The 18,267-nt window shown below is 39.2% G+C and overlaps 1 protein-coding gene across 1 annotated transcript; it reads left to right on the top strand.

The window, feature by feature from the left end:
* Positions 1-381: 381 nt before the first annotated feature.
* Positions 382-17,148, top strand: LOC310940200 (sodium- and chloride-dependent GABA transporter 1; the record flags this gene model as incomplete). Its single annotated transcript, XM_083905131.1, has 14 exons — positions 382-580; positions 739-951; positions 2,562-2,696; positions 9,593-9,803; positions 9,980-10,112; positions 10,617-10,751; positions 11,571-11,674; positions 11,811-11,935; positions 14,255-14,367; positions 15,397-15,537; positions 15,652-15,751; positions 15,905-16,005; positions 16,192-16,359; positions 17,035-17,148. 14 exons carry the CDS (start codon positions 382-384, stop codon positions 17,146-17,148), a joined length of 1,992 nt encoding a protein of 663 aa, XP_083761257.1.
* Positions 17,149-18,267: the final 1,119 nt, after the last annotated feature.

The raw sequence follows: 18,267 nt of genomic DNA, 5'->3' as shown, positions 1-18,267 counted from the left end.
CACACACACACAATATTTAATATAATATTCAATACCTCTGATACTTATTTGTGACTACATGACAAAAAGTCAAACAATAAAACTGTTTCGTCTCTTTAAATGCGGGCTCTTATTTTGGTAAATGTGCATCGTTACACGGCTGCTAGCTTAACTATCCCCCATATTCACATATATACATACATACATATATATATGTATACGCATATATATATATATATATAAATATATATATATAGACACACATATAAACACACACACACACACACACACACACACACACACAATATTTAATATAATATTCAATACCTCTGATACTTATTTGTGACTACATGACAAAAAGGCAAGAAAAAGTCAAACAATAAAACTGTTTCGTCCCTTTAAATGCGGGCTCTTATTTTGGTAAATGTGCATCGTTACACGGCTGCTAGCTTAACTATCGCGCAGAATGACATCCGCAGTTACGAGACACTTGAAGGCAGGCGCTGGTGGGCTTTGTACTTGTCCACGCGTGTCGACGCCGACCCTCCACTGAAGTCACCCGTGCGGGAGATGAACTTCCCCCGAAGACTGTCTGTCATCAGTGAGGACATAAGAGAGGAGACAGCAGCAGCAGGACTCTGACTCATTCACACACACACTCACACACACACATAGTGTGTCTCTGTAATGCCAGAGTGTGAGTGTCGCGCAGCAACGCCGCTATAAAGGATCCTCTTCTTCAATCATCCTCGGCTGCAGTTATGGATGTCGGCGCCGAGCACTCAAAGGCACCGGCTGACCAGAGAGACCGTGCTCTGAAGCCGCTGGACCTCAAAGCGATCCCCGAGAAGACTGCGGATGGGAGACCGACGTGGAGTGGGCGCCTGGAGTTCATCCTGGCGTCGGTGGGCTACGCGGTGGGATTGGGCAACGTGTGGAGGTTTCCCTTCCTGTGCTACAGTAGTGGTGGAGGTGAGACACACATGGGGACTTAAAGCTGTAAAAAAAGTGTGCTTAGTTCATGTTTTTGCTGTTAATAAAAGGAGGGAAAGTGCTTATAACCGGGTTATAAAAGGTTGCGATAGTGTCCTCGTTTGCTTTCATGTCCTCATACCAGCCTTTACAGCATCATGTCATTCATTACATACCACATAACAAAGGTCACACCATTTAATTCATTACTTTATTACTTAAGTACCTTTATTTATTTTTTTTATCTTTTGTTCTTCACATGCATCTGTTTGCCAAGCCCTGCCCTCATATGTAACATAAATGAATGATGACTGTCTTTATATCAAGCATCAACTGAATAAAGTTGTCTGAATTTGAACAATTTGACTCAAAGCAACAAAAGACATGTTAGAACCTTTAAAAGCTAAACATAATCTCACTCCAACAGTTTATTATCGTTATTATTATTATTGTCATTATTGTCGTAATTAATAATAACGATAATATTAATAAACACATGTAGTAGCTTTTTTTTTTGTTTTTTAAAGTCACTTCCTGCATGCAAATGTTATACAAGCTCAGTCCCTGTAGCCTGATTTTACTGTGTAAGAATGACTCAGCAAATTTTCATAAAGAACCTGACATGTATTGGTGTGCACCATCGAACCTGCTATACCAGGTTATTCGGTATAACCAGTTATACCGAATAAAAGCATTTTTATAGCATCAAATCGCTAAGAAGTGTGTGCAGTTTGTGGACAAAACAAGACATCTATTCTATTCAAATTTACTGTTTGACAAAAATAGTAAAAGCACATTATTACTTCTCGATTATGATGTCAAATTATAGTAATTTACTGGTTCTCCTGAACAGAAAAAAAACAGTTTTAGTGATTGAATGTTATGCTTGATTAATTTCTGAATTCTGAGTCGGCTCAAACTTGGAGATGAATTCAGTTTATTTGCCAAATAAAGCACTGTACCTCACAATACTTCCTCTAGAGGGCAGTGTCGAGCCTGTTTTTTGCATTTTTGTTTTTTGCTTTTCCATTAGTTTTAGTACCTGGTACTTTTTTTTAGTACCCACTCTTGCGAGGTTCCAAGTGAGCTGAGCCGACGCTATACGCGATGTCCACTGATTGGCAGAAAGAGTCATAAGCGCGATGTCCGGCACAAGAATCAAAAGCGGCGACTTCTGCCATGTTTCAGTTCAGTAACTGAAGATTGAAGATTCTTTTTAATCAACTGATTCTAATGATTCAGTACACCAGTCACTAGTTGTGTGTGTCATGTATAAACCGAAGTCACGGCTATGATAGTGATGGAAAACGAAGCCGTGCCGCACCTTGCCGAGACTATACAGAGGAAAAGCAACATCAGAGAGTCGGCCCGTCAACTGTAATGCGCCAAAGTCAAGAGTCCATAAATCTCGTCACTGACATAAAACATAGTTCCTCCCATCTGTGCGCGATTGGTTTTGCCTTGCAGTCAGGAGGGTGCCACATATCATCAGTCAGTTTCACATCTGTATATTTCCCCTATTACAACTTAAGAACCTGTTTTACAGGACCGCGGCTTTGTCCACCGATCTTTATGTTGTTGTATTGATATTTATTTTTCTCGTATTGCAGGTGCTTTCATGATCCCGTATCTCACCATGGTGCTCCTGTGTGGCATGCCTCTGCTCTTCATGGAGTTTGCCATCGGACAATACACTCGTTTAGGGCCAGTGCATGCTCTCGCCAAAATCTGCCCTTTATTCAAAGGTAAGTAACTCTCGAGTCAAAGGTTCCCACGTGGGACAGTTATTGTATTCATTGTTTTGACAGACATGATTAGGGCTGCACAGAAAAATCGATTATTGTTCAGTTACATAATTAATTGGCAGCTATTATGATAATTGAGTAATTAGTTATGTAATCAAAACATAGTTTTCTGGATTTTTTTTTTACATTTTCCAACACTCAATTAACTTAATTATTAATTGATTTATTGATAAAATAATCGTTATTTGCAGCCCTAGTCACGATTGATTGATTATATGAAGAAAAACAGTTGTAATAGTTAGCACTAGTTATTGTTCGGTCAAACAAAGCCCATGAGTTCAGTTGGGGTAACAAGACATACTACATAGGTAGGAGAAGAAAGTGCTGGGAATGAGTTGGTGTAGCCCACAAAGAACTTAACTGGTTATGCTGTTTGTACGTATATGTTTAACAGGAGTTTCATTTTTTGACAATTCAACAAGCAACCCCAGTTGTCAGGCAGCTGTTTGAGTTTGCCATGGCCACACGTTGACCTGTGGAAGTGAGTGGGGAAGATAGTCCCCAGTGTGCTTTGTGTCTCTAAAAATTCACTTTTGGCGATTAGTGAAGCGAGCTAAACCGCAAACCTCCGTCATACAATGTTGTCAGTCTCCTAGAGGAGACTTTTGTAGAAAAAGTTTAGGAAGCACTTTGGCTCTAGCATGTTTAATAATCTCCTGAATCCGTGTCCACTTGGCTACATATTCACCGATAAATCCTTTGATTTCGTGAGCCCTCGCATCATTATCAGAAAGTGGTGTTAACAGTTTCTGTAGAGTTTGCCCGAGGTGAGTCTTTTGGGTGTAATGGTTTGCCAGGTATCCATGTTGAGTAAAGCCCTATTCAGTTAGTTTTATATTGAGAGATGGGGTAAAGTAATTATTACAAGCTTCTCAATGATTTCAGTCCCATCCTAAAGTACCGTGTCAGTAATCATTACCGGAGCAGCAGTAAATACAAGTTTACAAGTAGCTTTTGCAAGTAGAAGAAGCATTCAGTTTCACACCAGGTGCTCGCACAGGTCTGTGGCAAACCTTGGGTGTTTTTTTGCGGTATGCGACGAACACCATTTTGAGCCTCTGGACATTTATCTATTTAACAATGTGATAAATCTCTTCCCAAGCGGTGTGGCTACACCAAAACTGCTTCTGAAAACAATATTCTCCCCAAACCAAAATTAAACATTTAGTCCCTGGTCCGGGTTTGCGTTGTAGGCGTTTTTAGCTTTCGCAGCATAGTGAATTGATCATTCATGATCACGTTTTCTCCGTTCTCCTTTCTTGACACAGGGTTACAGAAATTATTCCCCATCAGATTTAAAAGCCATCGAAGCGTCCACACATTGGAAATCTTTGTCTTTGTCTCCTACATCCATGCTTTGTTCTCTTGAAAGGATGATAGGCATGCGTGGTATGATGGTTCCGGTGGTTCTCAGCTGCGTTTGCCCTGCTCCACTGCAGCGTAAACGCTGGTTGAAACCTGGTTTTCGCCTGGAAGACCTGTCATCTGATACCATCACAGGCCCAATGATGGTTCTGAGACAAACTTTCCTTGTGATATCGTAAAAATTGAAATCTCTTCATTGGCCTCTGTCGCCCCAGTCTTTCTCCAGTGCGTCGTAAACTCAAGCGTGACCTGCTCGAGTGCCTTTGAGGTCAGCACAGTCTTTGCAATGTCTTCGTGGAATCTGAGTTGCCTTCTCTGGTTCACCCTCATCTCCTGATTTAAGGACTACTAAGGCTGTTGGGTGGGATTTCATATGATCTCTTGATCTCATAAATGTGATTCTAAGCCATGGCGGCTTAAGATGCTTAATTTGGTCAGTGGTGCAGCAGATAAACTCAGCTATTACTTTCAGCATTTGCTCATGCATGGTGCCAGCAAATAGGAACTTGGGGGGTAAAACTCTGTCCAGTGAGATTTATTTTTAATTATTTTTCCCCTGCCTTATCTATTGTTGTAGGTTCTCAGTCATCCAGGTCATAGTTATCTTCAATAGAGAGCTGGACCTGTTCAAGTAGATGTTTGAGAGCTTCTTCATTTCTCCTTCACTGCCTCAGGTCAAACATTTACACAAACAGGTCCGGTTGCCTACAGCATAGCATGCATGCTTAAACTGGTTTTCTAACTGTAAACCACCAAAAAGGTGCTCTCGGTTTGCTGCGATGTTGTGACATACGCCAACGGCAGCAGACGTGACCAAGTGCAAACCTGACATAAACGGTTGATGACCAGTTATGAGATGTGAAGAGGAACCAGTCTGTTGACTTTGAGGCAAACGTTTAACAGTGCTTCAGTATTGTTAATGTCTTATAGTTACGTTATTTTGTTTTTGAATGAATTATAGACTTGACTTTTCCCGAGCCCTATCTTGTCTCTTTTTGTCTATTTTGTCACGCCCATAACAGCATCCCTGCCGATGCTTTAGGGCGATAAAGGTTCGATGAGCTGGGCACAACGTTATACACACAGAACAGATTAAGCAGTTGATGCTTAGTGTTTCAGGTCTTCCACGCCTGAGCTCATTAGATCTTGTGGTCTACTACTGTTGCACACTTACCATCTACATCCACATTGTGCCCGATCCCTCTGGGCCAAGTCCCGTGTCTCGTTGCCACTGGTTTTGTTGTGGTTAGATGTTGAACTGTTGTCTAAACATCCATGCACATCTGCAAACAATTACAACAATAATTTATAACGTGGCCAAAGATTCTGCCTAATCCCACCCCCAGCCAAGTCAGTAATCCTTTGAAAGATTATCATCATACTGTGATGTGATAGGTATATGTATTTCCTTAGGATTGACTGCTTTAATCAAATGAAAACTGTGTTATTCCACGGTCCTGTGTCATTATGTATTTGATGTCTTAGATTGAGGTAAATGTGTGAAGGGTTAAATACACAACTTCTTTATTTTTCACACACAAATTGATTGTTTCACATGTTGATGGATGAGAATTTCTTACAATCACCATGATCAGTGTGTCATTTGACTTCTTTTACCACTTTAAACAGCACATTCTGCTCTTCACACCAAAGAAATAATCAAATCATTTGAATAAATTATCAAATTCTGCACAGCTTAATGACTGACGGAAATCAAAATGTGACACATACAATTCTCCAACAAGAGCTCAGCCATCAACAACCAATAAGTGTCTGTGGGTGTGGATTGAAAATGCTGTTTGACTTGTTCTAACTTGAGATTTTTCTCCATAGTCTTCTTATCTCCTTAAAGACAGAGATAATCTACCCGGTCAAAACGTTGGTCCTTCACTTGATTTTTCGCTCATTTCCTCATGGTTAATGCTCTGTGCTAAACAAGGGCCAAAAGCAGGTAGTTTTTTTTCTGTCTCTATCTTTACATGACTCAAGTGCAGTTTACTGTGATGTACCTGTGATCAGTGATTGAGCTGCACACAAATGTCTATTGCAAATCACCAAATATGCACGTTTCATGAATTGCTGCAAATTAATGTTTTAATTCTGACTGGTTTGTTTTTTATGCCGCATTGACTTTTTTTTGTGAACAGGTGGGGTTTGACAGGACAATTAAATATACAGTACACTTTCGACTTCAGCGTCATCTCCTTCCTACCCTCGTCTACTCCATTTGCATGTTCGACAAAACAAAGGTTCCGTTTTGTTTAGGGCCATATAATCCATTCACTGGTGTAGAAAATGGTCTAATGTTATTGGTGCGTTCCAGCTTTTAGTCGGAAGTCAGAATTCACAAATTTTTCATTTTCCAATTTTTCAACTTGACATGAAAAGTCGGAGCAAACCTTCAAAACCTTGATATTGGAGTAGTCAGTAGTAAAAATACTCAGGACATCACATGACTCAGGCCCAATGAACCGCCATGTTGGCAGCCAAAGAGGCGACAAAAACGACTGATATATCACAAAACTTATCAGACTGAATTCATCTGGTACATACAATGTTTCTTAAAGCTTCTTAAATGTTAATATTGTCTGGTTTCTTTGCTCCATACACTCTTAGAAATAAAAGTGCTCTCATAGGAGAACCCTTTTGGAGGGTTCCACCAAGAACCCTTTTAAAACCCTTTATTCAGGAAAGGGGTTTTAAAGGGTTCTCTGGGTCAAAATGGTTCTGACTGGAACCATTAGTGTTACCAAGAACCCTTGAAAAACCCTTTCTTCGGGAAAGGGTTTTTCAGAAGCAAATGGTTCCGGGTAGAACCTCAGCCCTTGTAGAAGGACCCTTTTAGAACCCTTGTTTCTAAGAGTGTAGAACAAAGAAATCATTCAAACGGATTCAAACACTTGGTTTGTGGACAAAACAAGACATTTGAGAACATTGTCAGGTTCGGGAAACACTGATCAACATTTTTTGACATTTTACGGACCAAACAAGTAATCGATTAATCGAGAAATAATCGACAGATTAATCGATTATGAAAATGATTATTTGCAGCCCTAACGTCTATAGCAGTGCAGTATTCTGCCAGAGAGCGTGACAGAATACCATGTAGTGCGTCAACTGATATCGCTAACATTGGCTAGCCTGAAGTACGTTCGCATACATGTTTTTTCCCTTAATCCTCAACTGGAACATGGTCATTTCAGAGATGACGTCAATTCCGATTTTTCGATGTAAGTGGAACGCACCATGTGTTACTGCTACACTGAGGGATGCTCTTTCAGGACTGTTTTTCTAAGACAATGAGGTTTTTCAACTGTGCCACATAATGGATTGGATGACCAAGGGCACTTTTCATACACAAAGGCATTTAAAAAAACAACACAGAAGCATAATTGCCAGAATGAAACTGAGAGGTTAAAATGAAATAATCAATAACAAGATGTTAACTCAAATACTACATTCTCTAATGTTTTAAAACCATTAATTAGCAAGGAAAATAAAGTTACATTTACAGGGACTGTAAAACATCAGAATTCAAAAAAGAGAAAAGAAATTGATCAAAAGTTCCTGTTTCTGACACAGAGAGGGAAGTGCATCCTGAAGCTTCTTGTATATTAATATCCCATAACCTAACGAAGCTGTGTGTGTGGGACGACGACAAACAGAGCAGAGTTAGGAGCGTCCTGTTTGAGAAAGCTTTGATAGCTCTCGCTGAATAACAACGCCACTGTTTGCTCTGCCTTGTTTTTGAGTCCAGCAGACTGAAAATTTCAAATCACCCATTCTTACACCACTTGAAGTGCAACAGGGCGCAGTCGACCATAAGACCTAGATATAAAGAGGGGAATTAGTCAAACGGCCAATGACAAAGGAAGGAGTGCTCAAAAATCACCGTGCTCAGTGGTTTTAGCTGATCCTGCAGATTAGGAGTACTTCAGTTGTCTCTGACATGATGTTGACACTGACATGTTTTTCAACAGCCACTCCGTGCATTCCATTTAACCATAGTCAGGGAAAATCTCCCACGTATTATTTACAAAATTATTCATGACAAAGACATACTTGACAAGAAACAGCGGTTACAGGAATGACTGGGCAGTTTTGAAAATGGGCTGATTTGCTTTCTCTGAAAAAAAAAAATGTGATGCCCATCTGAAAGTGTATAACTCATAGCTGTATAGTGTGCAGCCAAAATTGAAAACATCAGGAAACAGTTATTGTGGGGCTTCAATTATTTCTTTGCCAGTGAAGGTTGCCAGGCAACCCCATAAAGACCCCAGGAAAGTTACTGGTCCTTGCCAAAAAATAGTCCAGTCCACAATCTCCCCCTGTACAATGGCAAGATGTTTTCTTTTCAGTTTTTATTGCAAATCTCTCTGTGCCAGCATGTACAGCTGATGAAACTAAAAGATATGCATAGTTGGAGGAATGAACATTAACAAGGAATAGTTTTTACAAGAAAAACGTATACGGTACAGTGCTAGTAAAATGTGTTTGTGCTTTTAACACGTTTATGGTTCTTTACAGTTCAAGTATGAACACAATCGTAAAACTGTGAAACCAAAGGCAATTTGGTTAGTATAATACCTCACACAGAATGTATTGTAATCACAAAATGGATTGATCTGTCCATTTGAACCATTAAACCTTTCAAGACCTAGCTTTTACACAGTTTAACAAACAAACAAACAAAAACTAAACAAATGTTAATTAGTGAGTTATAAAAGTGCTAGTATGCAATTTCGTTACCTTTGGACAAAGGCATACGCGCTTTTTCCGGTCTTTAGCCAAGATTACGAAAAGGAAAATGAATAAGTATATTTTGCTAAAATGACAAATTATTAAAATGTGCAGTTCATTTGTTGTCGGAGCACAAAGGAGTCACAGTGTACTACAAGAATAGCACAAGGTAGAGCGGATTTCCTGGAAACGGCAGTCTATAAAGAAAGAGCAAATAACCCTTGAGAAAGAAATATAATGCCGAGTCATTGCTCTGACTTCACTGAGGAGGAGACAGGTGCAGGATACAAGTGAAGGCGCATATGGTATCCACACACAGACGTGCAAACCCCTCCCTGAAACCTGACACAGACATATAACAGAAACACAGGTGCTAAAAGACTGAATAATTTAATCTGTTTGAGGACTTTGATCTCATCTTTACATGCTCTGGACAAGAGCCTGCTTTTACTCACCAGCCAAAAAGACACAGTGGAATTTATAATCCATGGCTCCAGGAATTCCTTTAATCCGTGGCTGAGTTTGCATGACTTTATTCTGGCCACCGCTGCCCGGAGAGTCCTCATGATACTTTACTCTGTTGTCTGTCTCCTACTTCATAACCAACATTTCCGTTCCCAAGTAATTGACAACTTTGCTTTAAGCTTTGAGAGCAATTTTAAGTGTCCAATTTCTTCACAACATGACTCTCACTGTGTCTTTGTATTTCCCTGCTACTTGTCACTCCTCAGGTGTTGGTCTGGCCACAGTTGTTATCTCCTTTGTGTTCACCACGTACTACAATGTGCTCATGAGCTGGTCACTTTACTATTTCTTCAACTCATTTGAGGCGACACTTCCTTGGAAATCGTGCAACAACACTTGGAATGTCGTGGAAAACTGTTCCAGTGGCTTCGTCGACAGCGACGCACACCTGCAGTCTGCCAGCCAGCAGTTCTTTGAGTGAGTGGGCCCTAACCCTAAAGCTAACCCATTTTTACATTATTTATATACCTTTCCGTTGAAAAAACAAATGTGTGATTTCATTTCCAGTCTGAAATGTGGTTATATGGTCACATATAATGATAATGAAGCTTTCCAAAATAGTATTTTCATTTGTCTTTTTTCCATTTTTTCAGTCACCGGCTTCTGCAGAAAACTGCTGGCATTGAAGAAAGTGGTGGCGTTCGTTGGGAACTCTTTGGCTATCTCATTTTGGCCTGGGTCATCGTGTATTTATGCATATTTAAAGGAGTCAAATCCACTGGCAAGGTCAGGTCACTGCTACCGCTACGACAACGATAGTTTTGTTTTTGTGCTGGTCTCATATCTTTATTTCACTGTTTGCAAAACTTGCCATCTGGATATTTTGTCACAGTTTGTCCAAGAAATAAAGACAAGGACGTTGCATTGTGTAATCTACAGTGTAGTCTATGCAGAGACTTAAGAAAAAAACATTTTTTTGTTCAGACAGCTTAGAAAAAGGTCATGATCAATGAGTGTTATACTATAAATGTTAACATTTAATATATTTACATGGAGACTTGTAATCTGACTGTTCACATAACTTGATATAAATCAGGATTGCTAAATCTGGATATGAATTAGACAATGCATGGCAGCCTCCATGTAAATGGAGTTTTTTTTATTGCGCCACGCGTAGAATATTTAATTAAAACACAAATCATCTACATTTCCCTTAACTGAAACCAGGCCCAGCCAGCATTGCTGTGTCCAGACATTTATCTTTATTTCTTCCTTTTCTTTGTCACACAGGTTGTGTATTTCACCGCCATATTTCCCTACTTCGTCCTGTTCGCCCTGCTCATCAATAACTTGCAGCTTCCCGGAGCCAAAAACGGTGTCCTCTACTTTGTGACGCCAGTCTGGAGCAAACTGTTCAAAGTGAAGGTGAGACTCTTGTCACTCTGTTAATGGATTACACCGTTGAACTGAGCCCTGGCATTGATTGCACACTGGCCCACGATAGCAGCAATGGATGTTCTAATCATTGAATAATTATCTCACACATTAGTGGTTGCCAAAGGGCCCAGATATATACTTAAAAAGGCCACTAAAGCTAGTTTCTCAGCTGCATGGAGAAAAATGAACAGAACTTATGTTAGAACTATATTTATTACAAATTATCCTCAATATTTGGAGCATTTCCCCAAAACAGTAGTATGAACTTGTCCGTGTCATTTGAATGATAAGTCACAGAAGACGCGGAAACAGGATCGACAATATATTAAGTCGTGGTGATTTGGCGATTACAAAGGACAATGACAATGAAGTCGGATCATCTGCAATTATCTGAGTGTTTCATAATTCACATCGACTAATTTGTCCGTGTCATCTGAATGACAAGTCACAAAAGGCGCAGAACGGGATCGTCAGTATATTAAGTCATGGCGGTTTGGCAATCACAATGGACAATGACTGTGTACAAGACTGCGCTGTCATGCGTCTGATGACAAATATGTTTCAACCGCAATGTCTGACTCATTACTGTTGAATGGATCTGCATCATTTGTAATCTGTCTTGTATAGCCTGTCTTGTAAGATTAACATTTGTTTTAGTTTTGTTTTGAGTCCTGAATTTCTGCATTGGAGGTAAACGTAATGGTTTGTGCAGATGAATTAAGAATGCACTAAAGCATTTTAAACCACATTAAATGTAATGAAATAATATTGAATGAAATACCGATTTTTTTTTAATCCCAATCATAGGTTTGGGTTAACGCGGCTGCCCAGGTGTTTAACTCCATTGGAATAGCATTTGGTTCCCAGATTTCGTTGTCTAGCTACAACAAGTTCAACAACAACATTCTCAGGTAAAGATGAATTGTTAAAGATCCTTTCCAGGGAAAGCAAACCTTTGTGCATTCCCTGACAGATCAGTCATGATTATGTTCAAATAGTTTCTTCGTCGTCTCACACCTTTATTTTGACCTTTTCTTTCTGTCCTAGGGATACTTTGATTGTGTCATTAACCAATTCATTCACTAGTATCCTGGCTGGCTTTGTGATTTTCTCAGCCATTGGGTACATGGCTCATATACACAACCTCCCAGTGGACAACATTGCTACAGATGGTAAGCATTAAACCTGGCACGATCACAGAGAACGGCTTTGTCAGATTCTTGGTATTGAGACAAAAAGACCAAAACATGGGTTTGTGTTGTGTAATGTATACTATAAATGCCAAGATGTTACGGCAACAGAGAGGTCACTGTTTTTATCCTCAAGTCTGTCATGATAAGACAAAACACAGATGTCAAGATGTGCAATGCAACAGTTTGTAGTTCCTTGAGGACAAAATATAAAAACATCTCTTAAAGCAATGTTTCACTATATTTTTACTTGTGAAGTTGTTTGATGAGAGAGTTCTGGTTATGGTAGAGCTTTTTAAAGTAAAGTTTCTATGAAGCACAGTGATTGACTCTTCCACTTGTCTGTGTTTAATTAAAATACCGTTCTTCTAATATATTTTTAATTCATACACTGCCCTTAATAGGGGCATCTATACGTCTGTAGTGTTATTGTGAAACAGCTTCTACATAACCTAATCTTTGTGTTTACTTACTGTAATTGTTATATAAATCACATAATTGGACCTGGAGCTCATGTCTGAGTCAACAGTGAGGGCTAAATAACAGAGATATCATGTGGTTAAGCCTGTGGGTCATTTAAGAATCCCATGACACGATGAAGACATTGCCTTTCACTTATAATCTCAGTGTTATATACACAATTCTTTAATATGAGCTATAACAGCTTCCACACTTCTTAGAAAATGTTTCTATGGGAATTTGTACCCATTCATTCTGTAGAGCATTTAAGAGGTCAGGCACTGATGTTGGACGAGAAGGTCTGGTCTTCCAAGAACTGACAAGGTCTTCCACACCTAAACTCAAAGTCAAACCAGGTCTTTAAAGTCCTTGTTTTGTGCACTGGGCCATAGTCATGTTAGAATAGAACAAGGCCTTCCTCAAACTGTTGCCACAAAGTTGGAATCATAGATAGCTGAAGTGCCAAGATTGTCCTTCACTGGAGATAAGGGGCCTAACCCAAACACCAGGATTGAATACTTAACAGGTGTGGCCAAATATGTTGTTCCATATAGCATATCTGTTGATTCGTGGGCTCATTAATGATTAAACAAAAGTGCTGTGTTTAAATGTGTTCAAAGTGAATACAAGAAAGTGTCAGAGTTGTTTTTGTTCCCTGAAAGTATGAAACATAAACCCAGTTTAGGTTCAGTTTAATGTGTTTGTTCTGCTCTGTGATAATATGACATTGTTCCCTTGAAATAATAGTTTAAATGTTGATATGATATGGTGATTTGCAATCTGGCCTGGATTGATGACACTTCATGACAACGTTTTGCTAGGAGCCAGTTAGCTTGTGTTATCTTGGGAGATGAACTGGAAAAGGGGGGAAACCAGTTTGCTAACAAAATCTGCCTCGTTCTTCCAGACGGCTCCTGGTGCCAAAACCAGTATTAAAACACCAGGATATCATGAGGGTGAAACACAATGCATATGCATGCCTGTCTTTATAAAAGTGAAATAGCTCTAATAGCTATCACTGGTCAAATGTGACCTAAAATAAACCCCTTAGTTAAGGTTCTGAATGGAAAAACACTCTAGTGTACGGAAGGCTGAGATGCTATTCATCTTTCACTCCGCCCTTGCATTTTCAAGTGGTATTTAATGTATAACTGAACCACTTTTTTACAGGTTAAAACTAGTGTATATGGGTATCTAGAACTGGTGTTGTATTGATTCAGGTGCAAATCTTCACAGTTTAGTGTGAAGTAATGAAATTATACATGTGATAAAACTTGGCGTATCTCACTAGTCAAACACCGGCTACTTAATTTGAATTTTGGCATTAGCTTCCAAGGTATATACTTGGAATATACTAAATTTTCGTCCGTTTTACGTCCGTCTACCTGTCACAATACTAAGCATTTCGTAAGTTCTCATGAATGAGGAATATTACTCATTACTGTGAACAGGTTGATAAAGTGTGTCACATATCGTTACAGCGTTTGAAGGGGAGTTATGCTAACCATGGCTCACCTTAAAAAAATCCTGAGCAGAACTCTGAAAAGGAACAGTTTTTTTTTGTTTTTTTTATTGTGTGAAGGGGAGAAACTATAGATTTGATTTATAGGGTATTTAAGATGTCTTTCAACACTGGTTTTGGCACAAGAGAACAAGAACAGGGCAGATTTTGTTAGCTTTGCTGGCTTTGTTAGCGAGCTGTCTCCAGTTTATCTACAAACATAATGTACCACTTTGTCTTCAGAGGGACACGGCCGACCTCAGTTCATGGACTCATGCGAGTCTGAATTTTACCACATTTGCATCCGACTCTGAAGACCTGTTTGCTTAATCACATTTCAGGTCCTGGATTGGTGTTTGTCGTTTACCCTGAAATCCTGTCCACCATGCCCATCTCCCAGTTGTGGGCCCCTCTGTTCTTTTTTATGCTTCTTTGTCTGGGGCTTGACAGCCAGGTAGGTAAACATCATCCCCCTCACATAATGAAGCAGGACGACATGTGAGAAGATGAATGCAGAAACTACACCTGTACCAACAGATCTGCAGTCGGGAGAGATTCTGTTGTTTACTGACATCTCCCCCCATTTCTCTGTTGCATTTACCTGGTGTCCATGTTTGAATTGTTATTTCACAATATATCGACAAGTTATCACCAACGTTATATCCCCCGGGCCATACACGCAAAGTTCTGTAAAAGAACTGACTTATTAAACGTCATTATGTATTATTCAATTCCGCACCTGCCCATACAGGTTACACACAGGCTTCATTTTTATTTTTAATTACCAACGTCATTTTGTCTTAATAAGAGTGATTTATTATATACTGCACATATTAAAAAAATATATATACTTTTGTTACCATCCACTACATTAAGTTAATTTTCACCCGTGTCTGTACGCGTGAGTTTATATTTTTATCTTTTTGCGGGAACCTAACCCGATGCAGGACTCTGATGTAGACTCTGTATTGAGCTACTTTCATTAAGGCCAAGAAATTACCATAAAGTTAGATGATATTATTTTTATTTTTAAAATCCCCACCCCAATGCTGCAGTCAGGGGATAGTAGGGGATATTTTTAAGTAGTATAAAATGTTTAAAGCATTGAGATGGATTGTTTTTTCAGTAAAACTGTGTGGAAAGAATGGAAATAGTCCTTGGGTCGATAGAAGTCACGTCATCACGATGACATTAACATCCTTTAACGCTGCAGCCCCAGTTAAAATACAAGCGTTGCATGATTTCACCACAAAACAGAAGTGACTTGTGCAGCCACTTGCAAAATCTTTACAAATGTATTTCCACATGACTGATTATGAGATTTTGTCGTTTAATTATGCAATTTTACATTTCCCTGAAGGTGTGAAGTCTTCCCACTTGAAAAAATGGTTATGTTAACATGCAGAACTAAGCAAAAAAATAATTTTTTTTGCCCCAGAGAAATGAGTAAAATAACACCCTGATATTTTTGTGTGTGCTGCAGTTTGCAACAGTTGAGGTGGCTGTGGCGTTCGTTAGAGACGAGTACGGCCCCAGAATTCTGCGCTATATAAAACGAGAGGAGCTGTTAACCCTGGCTGTGTGCATCTTCTCCTTTCTCTTAGGAATTCCTCACATTACAAAGGTAAGAGTATGAAACGGCAACGCTCTTACACCTCAGAAACACGTCTGTAGACAAGTTGGGTCACTCTTTGCAGCTGTTTTGTTTCCTTTAAAATATCTTCTACTTTCTGCACAGGGAGGAGTCTACGTGTTTCAGCTGATGGACCACTACACTGCTGTGGTTTCTCTCGTCTTCTTGGCTTTCTTTGAAGTCATAGCTGTCTGTTGGATCTTTGGTAAAATCCACTTTAATTTCGATGACTTCAAACCCACATTTCCCATTTATGTGTTAAAATGTTTTAGCCGTTTAAGCCCAAATGTCATATAAAGTCAGTATCAAGTTTGTGGTCAACATCGGTGTTAAGTCAACTTTTGTCTTTTTCATTCAGGAGTCTCTCGTATCTCGATAATGATCAAAAAGATGCTGGGGAAAGCGCCAAACCTCTACTTTCGCATTTGTTGGATGGTGCTCTGTCCCATATTGATGCTGGTGAGTTATACACATCTACACGTACATCTACATCTACATATATACAATGCTTAACACATTTATCAGACCACCCCCAAATTGGTTTATGCCACAGCTGCCCTAAATTAACAGGGCTATATCAAAATGATTTATCACAGGACTTAATAAGATTTAATTTTCTTTCTTGTTTTTAATCTCACTACAAAGGTGATACTGATCTCCAGCATTGTCCAGTACACTCCCGTTAAGTATGGGAAGTACAGTTACCCGGCGTGGTCTGAGTGGCTGGGCTGGGCCATTTCACTTGTCTCCATAGTGTGGATCCCACTCTGTGCTATTCAAGAGATCTGCAGAAACAAAGGCTCCTTTCGTCAGGTCAGTTCAAGCTTTATCATTCTAGAGCTGAAACTAATGTTCTTTTCATCATCGAGGACATGTTTTATCCTTAAAATGTCAGAAATTGTCGATCAGAACCTGGAAATGATGATGTTCTCGAATGTGTTGTTTTGTCCACAAGACAAAACTATTCAGTTTTATTGATTTTCTATCTTATATAGAGCAAAGAAATTGATTATCAAGATTGATTTAGTAATCGAAAATGAAGACACAGACTATTTAACCCTTTAACACAGTCTCAAAATGTCCTGCTTATTTGAACCATAAACTTCCCGGACAAATGTCCTCCAAGTAATAATAACGTTGAATATCTGGCAGTTATTTCCAATTTACTGCCTGTCAGAGTAGTGTATTAACAATTTAAAATGACAGTTGTGCATGAACAACATATTTTACGTGTAAAAATGTTTGAGTCTGTCTCAATGTGCAAAACATGCCAACTATGCTCAGGCTATTTTTCCAACTCTCTCCTCTCTGGTGATAAAGACGCTTATTCTCTGGCTTCCTGCAACAGCGCGTGTTAAATTATCTTAATAAACTTCTCACTCGGTTTTAAAGGGTTTAAATAATTCTTATCTCTGTATTACAGCTACCGTTGACCGGACTAGCTTGAAAAGATTGATTTTCTCAAACCATGCCTTCTCTAATCCACAGAGGCTGAAAACGGCCATTACTCCCACAGTAGACCTGGGCGTTGATGATGCCTTGTCAGAAAAACTGAATCTGGAACTGCAGATGTCTGAAACCTTGTTGAGTTCCGTGGCGTGATGAGACGGAAGCCAAAACACATGACACAGTTCCGTTTTTAAAATGTTGAATGTGTTGAACTCTATTGGCTGTGGTACATATAGACATATACATACACATATGTATATGTGTATGTATATAGTTTTTGGGTTGAGGTTGTACAATTTCATTCATACAATTTAAGGATTAGGTCTTTAGTTTATCCTGAATCCACTTTAGTGCTTCACTGTATTTATCAAGTTGAATTCAACAGGATGAAAATATCCCCTTTCACAAAGTTAGCATTGAAAATCTGAGATTTTGTCCATCAGCCAAAGGCTAATTTAATTTAATTTGATTTAATTTAGACATGAGTGTCCATTTTCACTCTCTAGAGACTATGCATGTGCTTGTTCTTACCAAGTGTCACTGGTGACACACGGGGGGGGGGGGGGGGGGATGACCTTAAATTCACTGGGAAACAAATCCAAAATGGGGAAGGGCAGAAGATCAGAGTCCAGATAACAGTCCAAAAACAGGAAAAGAACAAGCAGACCAAAAAAAAAAACTCAAGCACAGGAAGACACAGGAGCACTCGACCAAACATGAAACAATGACACATTCAATTTTATATGCACTCTGAGGAATCTGAGCACTCAGATGCTAAAGAAAAAGTGGCGGTAAAACAATCAGAGACAGGAAGTGACTGACAATAGACACAAGTACAGCTGTGGATTATTATGCAAAGATTGGACGTTAAATGATTACATCCCCACTTTTGGTTTATTAATAGGTGAAACTGTTGGGGTCACATTTTCATTTGGCAACATTTTTTATAAAAGTGCAGTTGTAGCGCTCACCTATGATGACCTTTGTGAATGAATACAGGGGAACTGTTCAGACTGCCAGAACAGGTTTTAAAAGCCTGGTCAGCAAACAAAAAAAACCCACACAAAATATTTGATTTTAAGCACACTTTAAAAAGCTATTATAAACATTTTTATACAGACATAGTACGTCTCACTTTGAGCATACCGTGAAGATGCAAATATGTGAAACAGTTTTTCAGTGTTGTGTTTGATGTCATTATCATTATTATTATTATCATTATTTAAACTTTCATAAAGCCGGTTAGCTCGTGAGAGTAATTAATGGTGCCTT

This window comes from Microchirus variegatus (assembly GCF_963457635.1).
Source record: "Microchirus variegatus genome assembly, chromosome: 18".
Lineage (NCBI taxonomy): Eukaryota > Metazoa > Chordata > Actinopteri > Pleuronectiformes > Soleidae > Microchirus > Microchirus variegatus.
The sequence above is the reverse complement of the archived record's forward strand: the minus strand, read 5'-3'. Positions and strand labels throughout refer to the sequence as shown.